Consider the following 21,909-nt stretch of genomic DNA (forward strand, 5'->3'; position numbering starts at 1 on the left):
GGTGCCCACCAAAGCCTTGTGCCCGTTCAGTTTTTAAATTTTATTTGTGTGTTTTGGTTGGGGTTGTTTGCTTGTTCTGTGTGTTTGGCCTGTTGTATTTTTTCCTGTGATGGCGGTGGGGGTCCCTGAGTACACCAGTCTTTTCTGTAAAATTGGTGCTTGACTGTTGTGAACTTTCCTTAGATTTTCAAATGTGCTCTCAGTGGTAGAGCCCTGAACTAGACAATGACAGAGACTATAGACTGAGTTTTACTGTCCCAGAGTCAATGCTAGTTTCAGGTGTAGCCTTACTTGTGTGGTGAATTAAAGTGCAAAATTACCATGAATTATGCACAATGGTGTGTCACACTGTCTAAGATCCATAAGCTTTCTGAAAAGCAAAATACAGGTTAGCTATGCTGAAATGTTCTTGAATCCTGTCCTCATGCCTTCCACATACTAACGTAGTTTGACAAATGGAGTGCAGTGGGCAGTTACTAGAAAGAATTCCTTTTTAGTAGTCACACCCCAGTTGTGGAATGCCTTCATCAGATACGATCACTTGACACTTACTTGGGGGGTCTGTTCAGTGCCAGAGAAATACCATTTTAGTTCCCCAGACCATTTAGTCTTAATTATTTTAGTGTGTCTAAAATTCTTTGCACTAATGTAATATTCTGTTTGGGTCTGTCTCATTTTTCATGTTTATATTTTACATCTTAAAGTTTTCAGTTTTTACAGTAAACTGTCCATAAAAACTTGGTTATTGGGAAGTATATAAATATTGTAAATAAATTATTGATTTTGTAATGAGAGGTAATTTATAACAAAACAAATGAGTTTAAACTCTTATGTATGAAATTAATCTCCCTGCTGGAATATGAGGAGCTTCACTGGCATACTGCTGACTCGTGAAGACCCACCTGTTTAGAGAGGCATTACCCTCAATTCCTAGCTTGATCTATTTGTTGTAATTTCTGTTGTAACTGTTACACTATTTTAATTGTCTTAAAATGTATCATTCTGAATGTTTTGATAAAATTATATTACTGTTAATATTAATATATTTTTATATTAGGCTGTATACTTGCAAACCATTTAGAAGCCATTTTGACAATTGAGCAGTACATAAATAAATTAATGCAAAGATTAATAATAGGTTGTGTGCCTTTGTAATACCTGCCAAATATTATTCTCTCTTTCAGAATCGAGAGCTTCAAATCATGAGAAAGCTCGATCATTGTAACATTGTCAGATTGCGCTATTTCTTTTACTCCAGTGGAGAGAAGGTACGTTTTGAGAGGTGTGCAGGTAGCAAATCATTTGGGTTTGTGAGATGGTAGTAGCTGAGTAGTGGAATCAGCAGTTGCTGGCAAACTTCAGGCAGTTGTGCATCCTCCTCCTCCTCCTCCTCCTCATTCTTGCCACCATCCTACAAAAGTAGCCCTCAAAGTCAGAAGGTGGATGAGTGAAGAAACAGTGGCAAGGAGGAGTAATTGAATGAGAACTTTACAGGGGGGAAAATGGGGTGCATGAGAACTTGCTAGCTTTTGGCTGTGGAGCTCAGTTGAGCTGGCATCACCAGCACCCTCTTCTGGACAGGGAGACTGGGAGACCACATTAGTAGAATGTTTTATAAAGAAAGTAAGAGAAAGATGGGGACGCGGGTGGTGCTGTGGATTAAACCACAGAGCCTAGGACTTGCCGATCAGAAGGTCGGCGGTTTGAATCTCTGCGACGGGGTGAGCTCCCGTTGCTCGGTCCCTGCTCCTGCCAACCTAGCAGTTCGAAAGCATGTCAACGTGCAAGTAGATAAATAGGTACCGCTCCGGCGGGAAGGTAAACCATTTCCGGTGCTGCTCTGGTTCGCCAGAAGCGGCTTAGTCATGCTGGCCACATGACCCGGAAGCTGTACGCCGGCTCCCTCGGCCAATAAAGCGAGATGAGCGCCGCAACCCCAGATTCGGCCACGACTGGACCTAATGGTCAGGGGTCCCATTACCTTTACTAAGAGAAAGATAGAGAGAGAGAAGCTAAATCAGATGAATAATTGGTTAGAGAGACTGGTCAAGAGCTGTAGCATGTAGCAGGTTGCTCATCGGATCTTTGGTTGCCCACATCATTGCTGCATACTGGGACGCGGTGGGTGGGTGGGTGGGAGCAAGACACGTCCAGCAAAGGCAACCCACCACTTCTGCCAGTGCTTTTGCTCCACGCCATCTTTGCCGCTGCCTGTCCCCTCCCTCTCGCCCTCCCAGTATGCAACAGTGGCATCGGAGGCTGGAACACCAGTGCCCCACCCTGCCACCTGCTACTACATGCTGATCATTTGGAACGCATATGCCTACAGAGGCAGTATTTTAACTGTACCCTGTAAAATCTCAAATGTGCAAAATGTAATTGCAAATGGCACTCATTGGGAAGGAACTGTTATAACCACATGCCTCATTTAGGATACATTTTGCAGTTTCTAAATTTATTGGTTTCTTCTTTCCAGTCTTCCCATGCCATGCTTCATGGTACCTAGTTCTCATAAACACATCGTCCAGAAAGCCTGCCCTTCAATCTGTTACTAGTACTTGAAGATACCATGTCACCATATACTTGCATATGTTTTAAATACAATTCCTTTTAAACAGATGAATACCTTTTTCAAGGGGTTGAAATATGAGTCAAAGTAATCCTGTTACTTGCCTGGCCTCATTTGCACTGAAAAAATGTACCGTAATCCGCACGATATGGCATTTACAGACATGGTTGTCTTGTGCTACAAAAGTTAATGCATTTACTGGTATATGGTCTATGGGTGTAAACAAGATTGTGTTAAAAAAAATATGGTATCCCTCCTGTAAAAAGCGCCATAAAAAATACCATACTTCTGGTTTCATATAACCTTTCTTCTTTCATCCCTGTCTTTTTCCCATTTCCAGAAAGATGAGGTATACCTTAATTTGGTTCTGGACTATGTTCCTGAAACAGTATACAGAGTTGCCAGGCATTATAGTCGGGCCAAGCAGACACTCCCGATGATATTTGTGAAGGTAGGTAAAATGAAATGATAACCTAGATGGTGGGTTGCTTGGTCGTTACATCAGACATAGGGCAGCAACCAGGTTTAGATGTTTGCTGGTAGAAAATGCTCTGGAGAAGGGCCCTTTGGTTTCTTCCTAATGGCAGCCTCTTGCACATTGTTGCTCTAGAGAGCTCCTTGGCAATGGAGACACTTGGTTGGGGAGCGTGCTGCTACTGCAAAGGGGAAGCTCAGATGTGCCATACGACTGCCCTGTTCTTGAAGTGTAGGCTTGTCTAAGTGAGGGTTGATTTAGACATGCTGTCATATCTACATGAGATTTCATGGAATACCTTTTTCAAGGGTATTGCACATGGTGAGGGAAGTGTACAGATGATACTTATATGTTTTTATTTATGCAGGCGGTTGGGCTAGATGACCCTTCTGGTCCTTTCCAACTCTACAATTCTGTGATTCTGTGAGGTTGCTAGGGGTTACTACCCCTGCTTTCCAGCCCATCTCCCACCTGCCAACTCCTTTCCCCCTTCCTATACACCTTACCAAACTTTTATGTAGCCCCCCCCCCGCTGCATTTTAAAATACAAACTTCTCTTTAGCACAGCAACAGCTGTGGTGGCGGCAGCCATGTTGGGGAGGGAAGAGGAGAATTTATCTCCTTTGTTCCCCTTAATTTTGCAAGCGGTGGCAGCAACAAAGGGTGTATGGGAAGGTTGGAAAATTAAGCCCAACACTGATTCTTTCAAGCTCCAATCTGAAAGGAGCGGTGCAGGACTGCTCTTCCTTTTCCATCTCAGTCTGCTGCAGTTGTGAAGCTGAAGGCTGCCTTAGCCAGTCTGCTTGTCTGGCATGCCGATACACTCATTGGCCTGGGCCAGGAATGTCCTGCCTCTATCTTCCTCCTCCTCTACCCCTGAGCTGCTGTGATGGCCCAGTAGCTTTGAGAGTCTAGCTCAGGCATGTCCAAAGTCAGTTTCAGGGGCCTAATTCGTCCAGTCAGTCGGTTTAATCCGGCCCCTGTGGCAGTTTTTCCTGGGGTAAAATAATAAAGAAGGTTAACAACTTTGGTCGGCCCTTCGGTCGGCCTTCACGGCCCTTCACTTCATCAAATCTGGCCCTCTTTGAAAAAAGCTTCGACACCACTGGCCTAGTTGGTCAACATGCTGTAGTTTGCAGCACTACCCAGTGGTGGCCCCATGAACTGCAGCATGATGACATTCTTTCAATTTTATTACTTATATAGGTATGCAACCCACATGCCAAAATGGCTTCCATTTGCCATCTCCAATGGGTTTCCAGCTTATATAGCAAAGTGCCAAAAAACTAGAAAGGCTGATTCTTGCAATATTGTGGAAGTACTGATAAAAAAAACAAAAACGACAAGGACTGTTTTAGATATTGAGCAGGAATAGCTTTGCTGATTCTGTTCTAATGAATAGCTTCTGCTTGACATGTCCTGGCCTGTGTTTGGACAATAAATTAATTGAAATATCTTTAGCACTTGCGTTTTTAATAGCACACCATTAGCGTTACTGTTGCCTGTAACTCTTACAGTACACTGTTCTTAGTTCAGAAGCTGGATTGATTAATAATAATAATAATAATAATAATAATAATAATAATAATAATAATAATAGTAATAATAATATTGCATACTCCTCACTGTGGCCTTCCTGTCTGCTATGACTGAGGCTTCATAGCCTTCACCTTTTCCCTGGGCAGTTCCTTATAAAGAGCAGATTCCAGTCCTCTGCCCCAATGACCCAGATGTAATAAAATTTCTTCAAATTTAGTAAGTAGTCTAATAGAGGTGAACAAACTGGAGAAAGACACTGCTGCCCCCCTGCCCTCCCAATCCTCAGTGTGTTTAAAGGGTGTGGATTATGTATAGAAAGAGTTAGATTAAAAACCAGCAAAATCCATAGATCTTTTTACTGTAACACACTCTGTTCTATTGTCCCCTTCTTATGAGCCATTCCAGTAATAAAACAAAGCTGTTATATTAGAAATGTGGTGTAATGTAATGATAATGCAGAAGGACCCACCTCTTGTTTGTTTTATGTTAATAAAAAAAGGTAAAGCAAGATGATGATGATGATGATACGCCATCTGGCTGGGTTTCCCCAGCCACTCTGGGCGGCTTCCAACAAAGAGAAAAAATACATTAAAATGTCACACGTTAAAAACTTCCCTTCAGATGTCTTCTAAATGTCAGATAATGTCAGATAAGCGATTCCACATTTGAGTTTAAATGCTCTCAGGTAGATGCCATCTGGACTTGGTGATACAAGAAGAGTCTGCTGGATCAGGCCAAGGGCTCATCCAGTCCAGTATCCTGTTCTCATAGTGGCCAGCCAGAGGCTTGTGGGAAACCCACAGGCAAGACTTCAGCACAAGATTTGACAAGACAATATGTGATGATAGTTTTTGCTTTGTCAGTGAGGCCCAGAAGAGGCATGGGGAACCCTTTTGGCTCAGCAGGCCAGATAGTTATCTTCCCCCAGCTAACTGTGACAGATGTTTGGTACCACCCACCTGTTAGTCAGGTTGACTCACGGGTTTGGGGGAAAGGCTCTTCTTTGCCAACATTTTGCCCACAGGGAACATGCTGGCAAAGCAGCACTCAGCAGAATTGAATCCTGCCCATCATCCAGTGGCATTAGCTGTTTAACAGGTATGGCTGTGTCAGGGAACTGCCGTCAGTGCCGGAGGGAGAGAGCAAGCTCCAGAGGGATCCCAGAGAGCGTCCCGGGATTGGGAGAGGCAGCCCATCTTCTGGGGAAGGGAATCAGCGTAGCTCCAGTGGAGAAGGGGGGCAGATGGGGGAATCAGAGAGGCGGTCCCATGACTCCTTGCCGGGGACCAGTGAGGAGAGCACGGGTCCTCCGTTGCCTACGCCCTCCTTGCGCAGAAGGCTTCCGTGCAGGGAGAGTAGGAGGAGACTGGGCGTCAAAGAGCTGCTTTGCTGGAAGAAGTTTAAGAAACGCCCACTGACGGATTCTGCCAGCGATTGAGACAGCCACAGGTGAGTGGCTGTCCGGACAGGAAAGGTTCACTCAGGCAACCCAGCCAGGTGTTGGCACAGGCTTACGCACGAGCAAGCCCTAGAACCATTACAGCCTGGTTTGGAGGAAATGGTTTGGCTCATTGGCCAGAAGTGCAAGAACTTTGTCTCTTGTCTCTACAATTTGCCTCAGTTCCTCAGTTTCTTTAAAAGTTCAGGTGTATGGATTCACCCTTTATCTTCCATTGTAAAGACAGATGCAGATAAGTCATTCAGTTTCTTCTCAGTCTGCTTCTCCTCCTTTTGCACAACTTTAACTCTTTTCATCCAATGCCCCTTCCGATCGTCAGGAGGAGGGGGGGTTGCGGGATCATGACACCATCCACACTCGCCCTCGCGAGGCTGGTGCCAGCCTCGCGGGAGGCCGCCGGGATTCCCCCAATTAACATCCCCTTGGCGCCAGCCAATCGGCTGGCGGCAGGGGCGGGCCTTAGAAAGGCCACTTAAGGTCGGGGCAGCCCTCGGCTCGCCCCTTTTCGCCCGGGAGACGACGCGGTTTCCCACCCACCCGCCCTTTAGGTTTTGCCACCGATCTTGCTATGGGCTTCGGCTGGTCGCCGCAAGGGGCCTGGTAGGAGTTTTTCCATTTGGCTAATTGGCTGGTTTTGTGAGCCACTTGGTTTTTTCGCCTACCTCGTAGCAAATCGTCACAACTCCCTTGGTTTTGGCGGTAGGCATTGGCCAGGGTATTGTCATGCAGATGAGGTTGGGGGGGAGGAACGCCATCACCTCCCCCAATGCTTGAAGGGTAGTTCATTAAAGGACTCCGAGGGGCGACGCCTCGTCCGAAACCTACGGAGGCTAGGGCCTAAAGCGCGCCCCCGAGCGGTAACCCCTCGGGGAGCGCCTAGGGATACGCATCTCGGGTGGCTCCCCCTGTTGGTGTTTAACCCTTCCCGGTTAGACCGGATAGTCGGTTAGGGGCCAATGCCTAAAGCCAATACCCTTCTTTCCTGTAATCAATAAAGTTGTGGCCAATTTCGCCCATTAAACCTAAATCGCTGTGTCCGTTGTCTTTATTTATTCCACCTGTGGGGGGGAGGGAATAGCCACGCAATGATCCAACCGGCTCCCTGGCCAGTCTCCTGCTACTCATGTATTTAAAGATTTTTGTCGTTGTTTATTCCATTTTTAGCAACGTACTGCTCAGTCTTTTATTTTATTTATGTATCCTTTGTTGTCTGCTTAAATTTCTTTTTGCTAAAAGAGGAAGTTTCCATTTCTGGAGTTAAACGTGACTGTGTTTGATCTTCTTGGCAGTTGTCCACTTACATATATGTTGAATTTGTTTGTACTGTGGTCACTTTTCCCGGCCGGTTCAAAAGCACAGCTTGCACTAGCTTCTGTGTGTCTGCGTGCCACTTAAGTTCAGGGCTGACGTCCCTCTGGTTGGTTCCATGACCAGCTAATCTATGGCACAGTTTTTAATGATATTTAAACATTTTACCTCTTCATCATGCCTGGAATTATCCTCTATGTGAGGATAATTGAAGCCACTCATTAGTAGGTGAAATTTAAATTCAAATATCGGGTTTAAATACAATATAAATATAATATAAATACAAATAAATTATAAATTTAAATATCAGGATGGAATGGTTCCATAGAGTTCAGAAGCTGCAATTATGGATTTGAGTAAAACTTAAACAAGCTTATTGTATATCTACCTCTTTCATTTCTCTCTTATATATTAATGGTAGTAGATCTTGCACCCCTGTTTCACATTTAGGACAGATAAAATAAAAATCAGATAATTAGTTAGGAATTTGAAACGGGGATGGATTTAGATCATTTCAGGTCCCTGGTTTAGTCACTAGTCTGCTTCCCATTTGCTGACTGCAAAAATAGAGTCTGCAACTCTCCTTGGAGATCTTTGGCTGCTCTTGGTGCGGCTGGAGCCAAATGGCTTTTCTTCCCTGTGTCTCCACAGGTAACAAACAACTAATAAGTCTAATGGGTAAGAAATATTGTCCCATAGCTCTGGAAGAGAGTGAAAGACCCCTCCTATTAACGAGGCAGGGTATTTGTAGGGACTCCAGTAAGTTTTTTTGAATGTATTCTGACCCAGTTCTCAGATGACTATCCCCACAGTAGAACTCCGTAAAAGAGCTGAGCTCGGTAGCTTAATTGTGTGAGAGAGCTCACCCTTCGTAATGCCTCTCTCACTTGTATTCACTTTCTGGACATCATAGAGTCTATATGTGGTCCAAGAAATACTGTATAGAACAGTAACCCAAGGTATTTAATACTCTTTACCTGTTCCGGAGTTTGACCATCCAATAACGGACTCTTTTGTGTAGACTTCTTTTCGGAGACTAAGATGGAGCAGTCTTTTATCAACAATGACATTACTCCGTTTCAGTCATAGCTTGTCTCTGGGGGAGCAAATCAAACACTGCCAGAGAATCTGAAGTATAACTTGCTCATAATAGATACTAAGCTAATTGTTCTATAATTGTCCCCATTGTCGGCTGGGCCTTTCTTAAAAAATATGTTCATATTTCCTCTTCCCTTCGGTTTTCATTCTTTTTTCTTGCATGTAAATATTTTCTCAGCTTTCCACAGTACTTGTTTCCATAAAATTTGAAATAGTATTCAGCTTTTCTCTATTTTTATAAATGAGGAGGAAGTGTTAAACCTCTTTAGATTTGATACGGAGTAGTGTTAATTAGTTTAATTGATAAAATAACTGATGAACTAGAATTTGCTATTGTCTAATCTTTCTAATAATGTTATACTTCTATTTTTTATTCTGCTACTGTTTTGATCGTTTCTATTATTAAGCTGATTTGAATTCTGAAGTGGAAGACAAGTGTGAAAGAAAAAAATAAAACACAGAATACATTTATTATGAAAAAAGGACAGTGTTTGGACATTGCATCAAGGTGTTGGTTTTAACCATATTTTTAGTTGTCAAGCATTATAGAAAAGTTAGTACGTTAAACCTCCTGCCATGTTTTAGTATGGGAGATAATATTTATTTTAAAATCTCTTATTTATATTCCAGTTATACATGTATCAACTATTCCGAAGTTTAGCCTATATCCATTCCTTTGGAATATGCCATCGGGATATAAAACCACAAAATCTTTTGCTGGATCCCGACACAGCTGTCCTAAAACTTTGTGATTTCGGAAGGTAAGTGTCTCTGGCAAAGATTAGTCCAGTAGAACATAGTGGAGGGACAGTGGTGTTTATCCTGAGCTCCCTTTCAGTAGTTGTGGTTATTCTGGCTTGCATGACAAGGCCACTCCCATTTATAACAGTATTACACTTAATTTTGGAAATGAGCAAAGTGCGCTTGATTGCCTCTGTGTTAAATTTTCCATGGCTGAGTCATGTCGGATAGGTATGTCTATTGAAGTTTATGGTGAAGCAACAGCTAGGCCATTTTGTACCACACAGTAAGTCTCACTGCAATAAATACATTAGTCTTGTGGCAAATATGGTCAAAGAAGATCTGTCTTTGTAAAGTAAATATTTTAAAGACAGGCATACTACACAACGGCATTATTGTTACAGCCTAGAAGTGAAGGGACGCAGGGCCAATATCTGCTTTGCCCAGATGCCCGTCTTCTCTCGCCAGCGGCTGTCACTCGGCAGCAGCCATTCCTCAGGTTGCAGGAGAGGATGGAAGAGTAGTTCTGCAGGGCCACTTCATTGGCATGGCTGGGAGTGCAACGTTTGACCACCCCTCCTCTTGACCCCAGCAGGTCATTAGAAGGACTTGAGTGCCTAATGGAGTAGTTGAAATTTGCAAGACTTCACAGTATAAGGACATTTCTATAGAAGAATTAATGATTTAAGTGTCTGGGGAATTCATTATATTATTTTATTTGAACAGTTTCTATAGCACTTAACTACAATAGTCTCTAAGCATTTTAAGGGTTTTTAAAATGAATACAAAAACCTTGAACCTGGCCTGGTAATGTATGGGCAGCCAGTACATTTGAGCGCTCCAGACTTTTGAGTGCTGCAGTTAAGCTCTGGCGATGGTCTGTCCCCATCAATAGCCCAGCTGTGGTGTGTCTTGGGGGCACGGGAACTACCAACCAAGAGTGTCTCTTTGTTTCCAAGGTTTAAGCTCAGTTTATTGGCCCTCATCCAGTCCAGCAGTGCACCCAGAGAATGCAAAACCCCTTGTGACTCAGATGTTATGGCGAAGTAGAGAAGTGATGACACCCAATTGCCCCCAGTTCCTAAGAACTTCATCCATAGACCTTATATGGCTTTAAACAGCATTGGGGACAAGATTGTACCTTGTGGTACATTGTATTGCAAAGACCAGGAAGCCAAAACACAGTTAATGTGTTTCATGGTGTCTTAACTCCCTCTCTCTGTTGAATATGATAGCAGTGGTATCCTTTTCTGAATTAGATTCATAATGAGGCAGAATATTTTGATAACACAGCTGTCATGCTGTTGTTAAAGATGTTGGGCCTTTTCTGTAGTTCGGATCCTGTGGTTCTGTTGCCCCTGATCCTAAACATCTGTGCCTTCTCCCAGACTTTGGGAAAGTGAAAAGGTATTATGCAACAGGAGGTCTACGTAGTGAAGAGCTGCAAATGAAGGTTCATCTTAAAGCAAAATAACATTTGTGTGTTTAATTGCACTGCATGTTTTTGTTTTAAAAAAATAACGTCTTCCTTTTTCTTTCCTCATGTCTAGTGCAAAACAGCTGGTTCGTGGAGAGCCTAATGTCTCTTATATCTGCTCTCGGTACTACAGGGCACCAGAGTTGATCTTTGGAGCTACAGATTATACCTCCAGTATAGGTATGTGTGTATTTATTTTTAAAACATTTATGTTTTATGTGATCAGAATGGTAGACTACACAATCACAACTACCCTGAAATACAACAACAAAACGGCTTAAAATCTTCCTGTTGAGGAGCTATTATGGAACACCGCACTTCCATCCCCCCCAAAGCTACAGTTCACATGGATATCCAGTATTTGCAATGAATGGTAGGTGACCCATGCTGTTCCATTATAAAACCAACCTGAAAATCAAGATAAAAGATTCTCATCTGCTGTATTTTCAGCATCCTGTTAAATGGAGCCAAGGCAAATTCTAGAATTCAGGACCTTCCACCTCTATTTTTGTGTGACATCGTGGCATTTTCTGATCCTTTTCTTTTGCCATATCAACAATGCCACCTTTGTTTATTTCTGCAGGATGCAAGCTCTGCTTTGTAGTGAGACAGCCCAACTATAAAAGGCATAAAGGTTACCCAAAGTCTGCTGCAGGGAAGTTTATGGCATCAGACCCTGGACTGGCAGAGAGATTATTGGATTGATTAATTGCATATTTTACAAATCCTGCCAGTCCTCCAGTGAGCTGAGGGCAATGTACATGGCCTTTCTCCCTCAGTTCTTAGCCTTTCAACAACACTGTTAGGTAATTAGGCTGAGAAATAGCGATGCTGGTCCATACTTATCCAGTGACCTTCATGGATGCTTGAGGATTTGAATCTGGGTCTCTCAGTATAAGTCCAGTTTGCTACCATGTTGCATTTAAAATGAGACATTTCTACCACAGCTCTAGAACAAGCAGAAATACAGTGGTACCCCGCAAGACGAATGCCTCGCAAGACGGAAAACCCGCAAGACGAAAGGGTTTTCTGTTTTGGAGGCGCTTCGCAAGACGAATTTCCCTATGGGCTTGCTTCGCAAGACGAAAGCCCATAGGGAAATCTCCGGGGACCTCTTTTAAATGCTGGTGGTGGGGAGCAAAGCCTTTCCCCCCCTCCGGCCTTCAGAAGAGGTCCAGGAAGGCCGGCGGGGGCCGAAAGGCTTTGCTCCCCACCGCCAGCATTTTAAAAGCAGTCCGGGATAGCAGGGAAGCGCTTCCCGCTATCGCGGACGGCTTTTGAAGGCAGGCGGGGGGGAGCAAAGACTTTCGCCCCCCGCCCGCCTTCAGAAGAGGTCCAGGACCTCTTCTGAAGGCGGGGGGGGGGGCGAAAGTCTTTGTCCCCCCTGCCTGCCTTCCCGGGAGCTTTTACATCGCCCCGGACAGCGGAGAAGTCCTCCGCTGTCCCGGGCGATTTTAAAATGCCGCCCGCCAGCATTTTAAGATCTCCCCGGACAGCGGAGAAGTCCTCCGCTGTCCCGGGGTTTTTTAAAATGCTGGGGGTGGGAAGAAAAGCTTTGTCCCCCCCCCAGCCTTCAGAAGAGGTCGGGGGACAGACTGTCCCCGGACCTGGTCTGAAGGCGGTTTCCATAGGAACGCATTAATTGATTTTCAATGCATTCCTATGGGAAACCGTGCATCGCAAGATGAAAAACTTGCAAGAAGAAAAAACTTGCGGAACAAATTAATTTCGTCTTGCGAGGCACCACTGTATAAGAAGCAGAATGTCAGCCACGATCCACCCATTATTTGTTACATAAGTGAAATCTTCAGTTTTCTAGCTGATATGGTTAGCTTATGTGGTCACCTGAAAATGCATAGTTCCAGTTAATGAGTCCATTGCCTTATCATTGCTGTTTCCTGAATCATTTTCAGCATGCCACATCAAGCATTCCCTGAACCCTTTCCAGCACAGCAGGTTCGTTCTTCTCATGCATACTGCTAGCTGAGGCTGATGGGAGTTGTAGTCCAAAACATCTGGAAGGCACCCGATTGGGGGAGGCTTTTCTAACGTATACCTGGGACTGAAGCAGAGTACTCTGCATGCGATCTTGTCAGTCTTGGTAGAGCAGCAGTGTTCTTTCTAAAATATTGGAAACTAGGCTTCTTTGCACAATACCATATTGTAGACAATAGTGTCCAGTTGTCTTCTTTGAGCTCTGCTGATTTGTCCTTGACAAGGAACTAGAATCCAGAATGCACAATGCCCCCCTCCTCTTTTGAGATTTAAATTTTCATTGTATATATAAACATTTTATTTATTTATTTAGATTACATTTATATTCTACTTTTCCTCCAAGGAGCTCAAAGTGACACACATAATTCTCCTCCCTGACTTTATTCTCACAACCCCCCCCCCCCTGTGAGGTAGGCTAGGCTGAGAGTGTGTACCTGTCCCAAGGTAAGCCAGTCAGCTTCCTGATGGTGGGGGCATCTGAACTGTGGTTTTCCAGGTCCCAGTCCAACACTCTAACCAATCGTGGCTCTGTAATATTGAGTAATATTTTGTTACTAAAAACACATTTTTAAAAGAACCACACATGTTGAAATCACCAGGGAAGAGCATTGGGATGTTGTTAGAGAGGAAGGTGATGAGCCAAGGCGACAAGGTCTGAAATGAGAGTGAGTGGGAATGTGAGTGGCAGTATGAGATGCAAATGGAAATATCTATGGAATAGAATGAATTTCATATTAGAGGAGGGGTGTGTGGAAACTGGCAAAATCTGAAAAGAACACCGGCACCATCTTACTGAGTTACTTTTGTATATAATTTTGCTTTGCAAGTTTTGACCTGGTACAGATTCATATAAGGTACCATTTGTATGAACATTGTCAGTGCTTCTCTGCAGCGGCCTAAATGCTTACCTGGTAAAGTAAGCCTTACTGTTCTGTATCTATTTCTATTTATACTGTGCGTGTGTATATATGTGTGTGCGCACACGTGCATATATATATATAGAGAGAGAGAGAGGGAGAGAGAGAGAAAATGGATCTATGTAACCCCCAATATCTTCCTGTGTTTCTTCCCCCTCCCCAGATGTTTGGTCTGCAGGCTGTGTGTTGGCAGAGCTCTTGCTGGGACAACCCATTTTCCCCGGCGACAGTGGTGTAGATCAGTTGGTGGAAATAATCAAGGTATGAGGGGTTTTTATTATTATTTGGGCATCATTTTAAATTGGAAATGAAATAATAGTAATTTTAATGTAACTTTGGTTTATATAAAACCCTCCTTATATTTAAAAGTAAATGTGATACTGGCTTCTATTTTCCAGGTAAGTAAATAAGTAATTTTTACCCCTTTTGCACTCAGAGTCGCTTCACTACATTAGAAATGCAAGAAACCCATTTTGTGAATCTTTCTACCATGAAAAGCAGGATATGAATAACCTAAATAAGTAATAAATATAAAACAGAAAACGTATCTAAAAGTGCAAAAATACGTATTGGAATCACTACCAAATGGCCAGACATAATGATTCCTGCTCCCCACACCCCTCACAATGTTGATTGCTCCTTAATTGTGACATGATCCAGTAGCAAGCAGTCTTCCCTAGCTATGGAAAGGAGTGAAATCTTCTGCTTATTTGTGAAGCAGGGGTATTGGCTGCGACTCAGAAGTTTCCTTCAATGTATTTTGACCCAATTCTAAGTCGGTTGTGTAGCCCCGCAATCCAACTTCAAAAAACAAAAAACAGAGCCCTGTAACTTACACGTGATAGATATCAGGGCCAGAGAAGTTGTCAAAAGGAATTGCATGCCTGGAATTGAGGAACGTAGAGGATACGTTGTGAAACTAGGTCGGCTTATATCAGCGTCAAGTGGTGATTTTCAATCTGTAATTGACAGAACAAAATCATTCTCCACAAAATTCAATGGTCAAACTTATATAAATGCACACAGATATATCGTTCTCATGCAGACAAAAATAATAGATTTTGTTCAGTTCATCATATTCAGTTTAGTTCTTCATTTAGATCTCTTGGTGTATATCCAATGAAATTCATTCTGTAGGAGTTTCTGCTACAGCTGTTGTCCTTCAGTGTTCATCTTCTCTTGACAGCAAAATTTTAAGTCTTAACATGTCCACATTGTAGAACATGCTGTGTGCTTTGGCTCCTTATACAACTTTGGTGCTTGCAAATGCAGGTCTGAACAGGTCTCATAGAATATACGTTCTGTGATTGAGTTGCTGTGATCAGATGCTGCAGATAGGGCTGTTTCCCCTCAAAGGCAATGTTTTTTAACGGAGCTGGACACAAATCATCCATCACTCACACCATGAGAAGAAAAAAAAGGGCATTTCTTATACAGAATGTACTCATATGAAGGTTCTTCTTTTTGTTGGTAGTAAAATAAAGTATGTTTAAGGTAGCACTTGGCTTATCTAAAGTGCATTTTGTACAAAATTATTTAAGTGCTTCAGAGATGGTCTGCATAATGTTAATTATGGTGCATAGTCCTACATACATTTGAATTAATTATGCGATCGGTACTCCAGGGAATAGTAAGAGATACAGCCAGTGATTAAAATGTAAACTTGGCCGCAGTTGGAGAGCTCACTAGATGTGCAGTTCCTGTTTGCGTCCATTCCTTTTACTCAGAGTGCTGTGTGCTACAGATCTTGGCTGCAATAGCTATATTGTTTCAAGGTGCTAATAGACCACCTGTTTTCTGTTTTCTAGGTCCTTGGAACTCCTACAAGAGAACAGATTAGAGAAATGAATCCAAACTACACTGAATTCAAATTTCCCCAGATCAAGGCACATCCATGGACTAAGGTGAGAGCCTGTTTGAAATAGTAGAGGGTGCCTGGAGAGGATACGCTGAGGTCCATACATTAATCTTTACAAGTCAATGAGCAAACCAAGGCACTATTACTCTGTGGTCCTATAAATGTTAATGACTGTATTTCAACCATGTTCACAATGGTATTTTTGTTACTGTAACTGGAAGACACTTCCAGTCAGGTGGGGTGAAACACATATTTCTCTTTTCAACTGCACCTTCCTTTACATCCCACCCCTCCTACTTATGTACTGGGAATCCAACCCTTTATTCTTCATAGCCAACTCTCTCGTGTGTGTGTGTGTGTGTGTGTGTGTGTGTGTGTGTGTGTGAAGTCTTGTGTAAATATGGAAGTTTCAGGGTGTCTTATTACTTGATCAGCTTCACTTGTTTAAGAGGAGATTCAGCTGGTGAATATTAATAGGATTTTAGCTGAAACAAAGTAACTGAGGAACAAGAGGGAGGAGGCTGCAGTATGCTCAGGTTAACCCCAGGGCTTGTAGACGTACGAAACATCTTTAGGAATTATTTTTTTAAGGGCTCCCCCCCAAAAAAAACCCCATTGAGGGTTAGGAATGCTCATTGTGGCTCTGGAAAGCTGAGTGTTTTTGGAGGGGGTGAAAGAAAACTGAGGTGTGTAGGGAGAGAAAGGAAAGAAGTATTGACTGGATTCCTCAACAGTAGCACTTCACTATACAAAATTTGGTGGCATCACATTTGTTATGAATGTTCTGGCTATTAATCAAAAAGAAAAATGAATAGAGATCCTTATCGTTCATGTTTATAGCTGTTGTCCACACCAATAAGGAGACAAGCAGGGCCTGATGTATTGTGAACCTATATGATTCTCTTTCTTGAGGTGAGCGATAGAATTAAAATAGAACCATTTCCTGCCTCACAGGGAAGTATCACAGTACAGTTATAAACAAGCAGCAAACATGCATCCACACACCTCTTAGTACTTGGTTCTCTGTAAAGTGCCAGAAACCAATGGGAGCTTCCCTTCAGCTCACTTAGAGCAGCAGGTGGGGAGAAGCAAGCTCTGCAGATGCCAGGGCAAGCTTTTCTCCCCCTTGCCACATTATTCTTCTGGAGGGAAGGATCGCAGCTGTGAATGGGACAGAGTGTGTTTTCCTACATATATTTAGTCCTCAGACAACTTAAGCTTAGACATGTCCTCTTAACTTAGAAGGTCTTGCTGAAATCAATTCTGAGAACAAAGTTGGAGGGAGAGATGATTGGTAGGCAGTAGGGTTGTAATTCCAGTGACCCTTGGATTATATTTATCTCCACGATCCATATCAATCCAGAATTAGGGCAGAATACAGAATAGAAACTACTTTTGTTGTGGTGGTTTACCATCTGCAACAAAGGTTCTAGGAATTGTACGCTATATGGTTGCTAGAAGCTGTCAGTCTTCAGGCCTCACACTCTGATAGTTCCACTCCTGTCTCAGCAAAATTGAGGGTAATATTGAGTGACTGTTGTTCTACCCAATAGTATTTAATTCTTTTGAAATTTGAGGCTGCTGGAAGAGACAAGCATGTTTTGGGATGTGGCTGGATGGGGGCAATTAAATTGACTTAAGAATTCAGGCAAGATAGAAATGTTGATGCTTAAGAGGTCAGCTCATTTGGGGACAAACAGGTCCTGTGCTTTCAGTGGGATTATTTTCTCCGTGAAAGAGTTCCTTAAGTGTGAGCTGGTTGCACCCTGTCCTCACTAAAAATGATTTCATGACAATTATCCAACACATTGTGTGTGAAGCCATCCTTGGTAGATCGTTTGTGAGGCTCAACATGGGTATAGGAAACATGTAGCAGGTTCAGTTCAAGGCACTACAATTTTACTTTTAAAGCCCTTAATGGCCCGGTTAATTTTATCTTCAGGACCGTAGGTGGAGTCTTACTCCATGTTTCCTCTGTTACTGTGGCTAGAGCACTGAGAGTTCATTGCTATAATTGCTGCAATAACAATTTAGAAGCCTTCTTTGTAGATTTCTGGTAATTTTTGTTGCACGGGGCAATTTTAAAAACAAACTTGAAAATGTAATAGAGAGAAAGGAGAAAAAACAAAGAAAGGCAGTTGACATTGATAATACAAATATTACATCCATCCTAATTTAAATGTACAGATTAATATAAGCAGTTCCTATGTCCAAATAGTTATATTTGGTCATGTGCTCAGATAAAGGGCAGAGATCTTCAGACCACTGAGTGGTACATAGTGGATGTTTAGCCTTCTAACCTTGCAATATAAGTCTTTTGGCCACCAAAAGGCTCACAGAATTCACTTTTGTTGTCCATCTGTTAGTCACCACACCTCAAGGATATAATTTAAGAGTGTGTGATCATCTGCAAATATCCGAGACAAGATTAATATGAACAATAGTTTCTGGCCAGAAAGAAGACACCATAGGACCATGACTACATTGTATACCTCAAAACATTTTCAGTGTTACATCATTTCTTCCTATAAAGGCACGGTGGAGTCCAGCATACCAGAAACATCATGTTCTGTTGACTCAGTTTTGGCTTAAAATTAAAGAAACAGCCAAATAGATGATAAAGCAGTGTTTCATTAATAGAATGAATAGAACACTCTATTAGTTTTCCGTGAAGATCCAGTTATTTCTTCCAGCAAAAATAGGAGACATTAAGGCACTCAAAGCTGACATTTCCTAAATAGACACTAAAAGGAGCTGTAGTTGAAGATACCGTGATTCAGCTCTAGTGGTAAGTGGCAGCTAGACCGCAAAATTGAAAATGGCAAATGTTCTCAATCTGATGCTGTTAACTGGTATCTGGCTGTCAACCCAATTCTTTCACAAAGGACTTCCTCTTTATTTTCACATCCAAATTACCCCATAAAGTTAATGCAGAATGAGCATATGGAAGTGTAACTGAAAAGACATTCTACACATAGGAATCTTACTGGGTCGCAGAGGGAGCCAATGAAGTAAATGAACTGATAAATCCACAATCCAGGAGGGCTTACACCAGCAGGGCATAAGGACAGTAGCAAAGGGAGGCACCACTGGAACAATCCCACCTGCGAGACCGATAAGAAGGATGCCTTGCTTGGCGGAAATTGGAGTTCATCCAAGAAAGTCTGAACGCTGGGTGAACTGGTCGGGTCAGGACCAAAGTATTCCATCAGATGACCATGAGTCCAGAGTTCTTCTCTTTAGAAAGGTCTCTGACCAGTTGCAGGGTTACTCCTGCTTCCTCCTCCCTACCCCTAGTTCTAGGTGAGGGAAATGGAGGTCCTGTGGCCCTCGGATAACTGTGTGTTCCTAGGGCTTGTATTGTCGAAAACAGATTAACTATTAAGACTCCTAGTAAAAACAAAAAAATATCCCAGTCCGCAGGGTTTAGGTTCCGGGTAAGTAATTACTGGCCCCCCCTAGAAAGTGTTTTAGCTCCTCTTGGAGTATTTAGTGTGGTGCATGGAAGGTCATTGTTTACATTTTTCCTGGCATGTTTTACTTTCACCAGAATGTTTGGCCTTTCAGCTACTTATTTTATCTTCTGTTGTGTTCCTTGATCTTATTGTTGCAATGACTGTTTTGTTGACTTTAGTTATTGTTCACAACCTTGGGCATCTTACTCAAAAGGTGGGGTAGAAATGTTTTAAATAAATAGGTTACACACCAGCCTCTCGTTTTGTAGGGTGGATAACCTTTGTGTTCTTTAGAAAACAAAGTGTGCAAGACTACTGCCACTGTGGATTTCTAGCTGCAGGGTGCCTCCCTCCCTCTTCTTAATAGCTGTTATTGTCTAGTCATATAACAGGCACTTCCTTTGGGTTGCCCCACTACCTGAGAGAGAAAGCAAATGAGGTGCCTTCGCACCCTTGCATTCCTCTTCAGGACCCACTTCTTGACATCATGATATCTCTCCCTGCAATGTTTCAACAATCTGCATTCACCTGCTGCTTCATTCTTCGCTGCTTGGAATTCCTCTGAAAACAGACAGTTGCTCCTTCCCATCATATGCAGTTGTGGAGACCTTGCCTTCCTCAGAGCAAGTGACAAACCTTCATTGCATCGGGTCAAAATTCATTTGCCCCATTCATGCAGTCCCAAAGGCTGTATTTGATATATTGAGAAGTAGAGCTCGTGTACAAATAATAGGGAAAGGGAAAAAATCACCTTTTTTCAATAATGTTTTGAGTTGTTCCCCCGCTTTTCAAGCATAAGTTCTGCTTTGAATCAGTAGATCACAATAATTTAGAAAGTACCTCTTTCTAAATTATTGTGATCCACTGTTTCAAAACAGAATTTAGAAACTTGTCATCTCTACTTTCTGCCCAACCAGTTCATTTAAGATTACTTGAATTATATTTGTTAATTTATAAAATAGTCCAAAGCAACTTACATGGTGATAATAGCATCTCTTCATTCTTAACTTTTCATTCCAGTAATGGAGGGGAAGGAAAATGGAAGTGGAATATCATGGAATTGAGACTATGGTTGGCTTGAGCGCTGAACAAAGGAACATTTTGTTGCAGGGCCCACATGTAGATATGCATTTTTCAGTGTGGTTTCCTCTGTGAAAATTATTTAACTGATCAAGCAAGTCTACCTAAAATAGTAAATCTGTGACCATGATAACATATGTTAATGAACAAGTGAGATAATATTTAAAAGTTACTTGAAAAGTTCCTATCAGTGTTCACATGTTTTATTTTAGTTTTTGTTTTCTGCGTGTGGCTTTCCTGTGCATTTTATCTGGCCGTATTTAGTCTGCATACTAAAGGTTAGTCTGCCCAATTGCATTCTCTTTTGTGCTCTTAGCTTTTCCTTTCCTTCACCAAGACTTATTTTAGATTGCAGTAGATTTCACTGTGACGGGCCGGTTTTCAGACCGAGTGCTAAATTTTAGTCCGCAGACTAAAATATAATCCGCGGATTATTTGCCCCAGAAATTCCCTCACTGAAAACTACATTAAACACAGTAACCATGATGCTTAAAACATAATAGTGAGGACGGTTCACAGCTAACAGCGTACTCTGCCACCTGCCCTTCTGCACCTAGGCACAATAGAACGCTGAATCCACCCCCAGCTTGCAATGCGGCCCATTGTGCTTAAGTGTTGGCACCCTGTATTATCGACCACTTGACCTGTAACTGTGACAGTCCCTTGCTTTTAATGTTTGTTGTTTGTATGCTTCCATGTAGTTCTTGGTGGGTGAATAAGGCAGTAGAACAGGTTGCAGTAAGGAAGAAGAGTTAAACAACGGTAGTGTGTTTCTTTCATTGCATTATCAGTGTTCGCTTGTAAAAGAAAAAAACAAACCAACCCTCCCCCCTTTTAAATGGCCATGAGGGCGTAAGGAAGGAAGCCACAATCAAGGGGCAGGGGAGAGTTAAGATCTTACCAGCACTTCTGAAATGTCATGTCCAGTTCCTGAAGCATCCTAAAGAGATATCTGCCAAAAAAGCTAAACACTAACAGTCCATTGGCGGGGAAGTCAATCCAAAATGAAGAATAATCCGCGGCGGCCTGATACACACATAGCTTATAGAACTTTAAAATAGTTATTTTTAGTACTGAATCTTAAAGATCTTTATCTATTACATGCGTGGTTTCAAAAACACTTCTCATCTTGTGCTTTTGGGACAAAGAGGAGGAAGAAGAAAAAGAGTAGTCTGTAAGTGAGAGCATGTCTCATGTTTTTCCCCATGTCTGTGGAAATCTGTCTCCAAGACTGGGAAGAAGACTGCAGTTTAATATTGAAAATTCAGTATATAATTTTACTTCTACATAGACATTTGATTTCATCTTTTTGTTACTTTTTACTAAAGTCACCGGCATTGGAACATGCATTTAAAATAAAATGTTTCTATACTATGCCTCACCCGTGCAAAATCATTTTTTTAAAAGTTGGACTTGCTGCTATGGAGACTGATGTTTAAAGGTTCTAATTGTATGAAACATTTAATATTTCCCCATCACCATGGATTTCTGATAATATTGGATATATTTTTCCTTGCTGGACTATTCTTTTGGATTGACTCCCCCTGTTTGGATTATTTCACTGCATTATCATCTTTAGGACTCGTCAGGAACAGGACATTTCACCTCAGGAGTACGGGTATGTACATAAATATTTTTTCATATCATCAGGTTTATTGTTGGAGGAGGAGAGGCAAAAATGAGGATGGAAGAGCTGACACCAAGCGGCCATTGAGGTCACTGAGCCAAATGTTCTCTCTCTCTCTCTCAACGTTTCTCGTTTTTAGCTGCTAGTTCCTTGCGGGGGTTGGGCTTTCAATTTTCTGGCATTGTTAATGTAGTACATTCTGTATCAAATTACTTTTTCCAAGTCCCAGCAGAGAAAGGGCAACCTGATCTTCATGAGGGCCTGCCGTTATAGTGGAAGCTAGAATACATGCCACAGTACATTATAGGACA

At 42.3% G+C, this 21,909-nt stretch overlaps 1 protein-coding gene across 2 annotated transcripts in view; it reads left to right on the forward strand.

Moving 5' to 3' along the window:
* Positions 1-21,909, forward strand: part of GSK3B (glycogen synthase kinase 3 beta) — a 63,369-nt gene that overhangs the window by 25,715 nt on the left and 15,745 nt on the right. Inside the window, exons 3-9 of one of the 2 annotated variants that reach the window (XM_083481875.1) lie at positions 1,185-1,268; positions 2,910-3,020; positions 9,079-9,209; positions 10,740-10,846; positions 13,742-13,839; positions 15,387-15,482; positions 21,551-21,589. In XM_083481875.1, the coding sequence (XP_083338001.1) occupies positions 1,185-1,268; positions 2,910-3,020; positions 9,079-9,209; positions 10,740-10,846; positions 13,742-13,839; positions 15,387-15,482; positions 21,551-21,589 (666 nt within the window). The remainder of the gene's footprint in view (positions 1-1,184; positions 1,269-2,909; positions 3,021-9,078; positions 9,210-10,739; positions 10,847-13,741; positions 13,840-15,386; positions 15,483-21,550; positions 21,590-21,909) is intronic. The other variant, XM_083481876.1, reaches the window with a different exon arrangement.

This window comes from Podarcis liolepis (assembly GCF_965112155.1).
Source record: "Podarcis liolepis genome assembly, chromosome: 17".
NCBI classification, from domain to species: Eukaryota; Metazoa; Chordata; class Lepidosauria; order Squamata; family Lacertidae; genus Podarcis; species Podarcis liolepis.